At 35.1% G+C, this 1,380-nt stretch overlaps 1 protein-coding gene across 1 annotated transcript in view; it reads right to left on the minus strand.

Annotated features, from left to right (window-relative positions):
* Positions 1-1,380, minus strand: part of ush1c (Usher syndrome 1C) — a 21,426-nt gene that overhangs the window by 15,619 nt on the left and 4,427 nt on the right. Inside the window, exons 7-9 of the mRNA XM_037683428.1 lie at positions 1,212-1,269; positions 941-1,129; positions 786-845 (exon numbers count right to left, since the gene is read on the minus strand). Coding sequence (XP_037539356.1) covers positions 786-845; positions 941-1,129; positions 1,212-1,269 — 307 coding nt within the window. The remainder of the gene's footprint in view (positions 1-785; positions 846-940; positions 1,130-1,211; positions 1,270-1,380) is intronic.

The following is a 1,380-nucleotide window of genomic DNA, read 5'->3' on the forward strand; positions in this document are numbered from 1 at the left end:
ATAAAATAAACAACCAAGGTAAACAATATCATATGTATATTTTATATATTGTTTTTATTTAAAAAAAAATAAAACATTTTGTTTTAAAAACGTTGGCTTTTTTAAGGGACTTAAGTATTGTTGTTTTAAAACCAAAATGCTGCATGCATCTATTTTATTCAATATGTTGCAAAAAATAATTTACATTAACAATTGTGTATATTTGTGGTTCTTTTTTTTTTATAAATACAGGAAATTATTTCTAAACTGTCTGTGTTTATTTAGGCAGTGATGATAAATACTAACACAGAACATAATGCAACCAGTGTATTCAAGTAAATTTAAGCAATTTAAAAATTGCTGTTGAGAAAAAAAAATAGAAAACTGGCAACCCTGCTGCAATAATTTTACTCTCAATAAAAAAATGATTAACACAAATTACTGTAATTCACTGGATTATTTTAGTAGCATATTCTAAAATGGATTATGGAAGTCTTATTGTACAATGTACAGTAAAAGGTGGGCCACCCTGCTGCCAGTACTTGACTTTTAATTTACTAGATACTATTTTGTACTGTGTGGACATTCATCAGGGAGGGAATGACTCTTCTGCTAATGATGGTTAACATTTTGCTTTTTCCATGAGACCAAGAAAAAAGGGGAGAATACTTGAAGGCTTAACTCATTCTGCCTTTAAAACAAATTCTCTTTCTGCTACTTGTACTACAAATAATACATAAAGTTGCAGGGAAACACTGCACTTCAATAAGTATTATCATTTAAAGAAAAGGCTACATATGGCTCACCTCTTTGTGGTCCACAGTGGTGAAGTCCACTTCGTTCACCTCCACAATCTGGTCTCCCATCTGTAGTTGATACAAGCTTTAAGTGAAGTTCACTGACTGCAGGTTTATGAGTGTAAACATTCTGAAGATATTTTGTGGCTTTTGGAAGAAATCACCTCCAGCCCCACTTCTGCAGAGAGGGAGCCAGGCTTCACGTTGCTGATGTAGATTCCAGGTTTCTGGGTTGGACCGCTCGATATGCTGATGCCCATCCCCTTGGTACCCACAAGACTGAGGAACACCTTCTTCTCCTTGATCTCCTTCCCACCAATGGATGCCAAGCCAGCCACACTGCTTCTCTTATCCTAAAGAAGCACAAAGATCAAGAGTGAATGAGCAAAAGGAAAGTAAAATAAAAAAACAACAAGGAAAGTGAAGAGATCTTACCCCTGACTCAGACACAAACTGATCCACAAACTGCCACTTCAGAGGTTCATCAGATGAGCTGCATTAACGAGAAAAACAAATTAAGCTGCAATATATGCTCAATAGAAATGCAACAACAAAAAAGTATTTTCTGCTAAAGTACAGTGTGGATGCTGAATGACTGCAGAAA

Source organism: Nematolebias whitei, chromosome 10 (genome assembly GCF_014905685.2).
Source record: "Nematolebias whitei isolate Nwh7 chromosome 10, NemWhi1, whole genome shotgun sequence".
Taxonomy (NCBI): domain Eukaryota; kingdom Metazoa; phylum Chordata; class Actinopteri; order Cyprinodontiformes; family Rivulidae; genus Nematolebias; species Nematolebias whitei.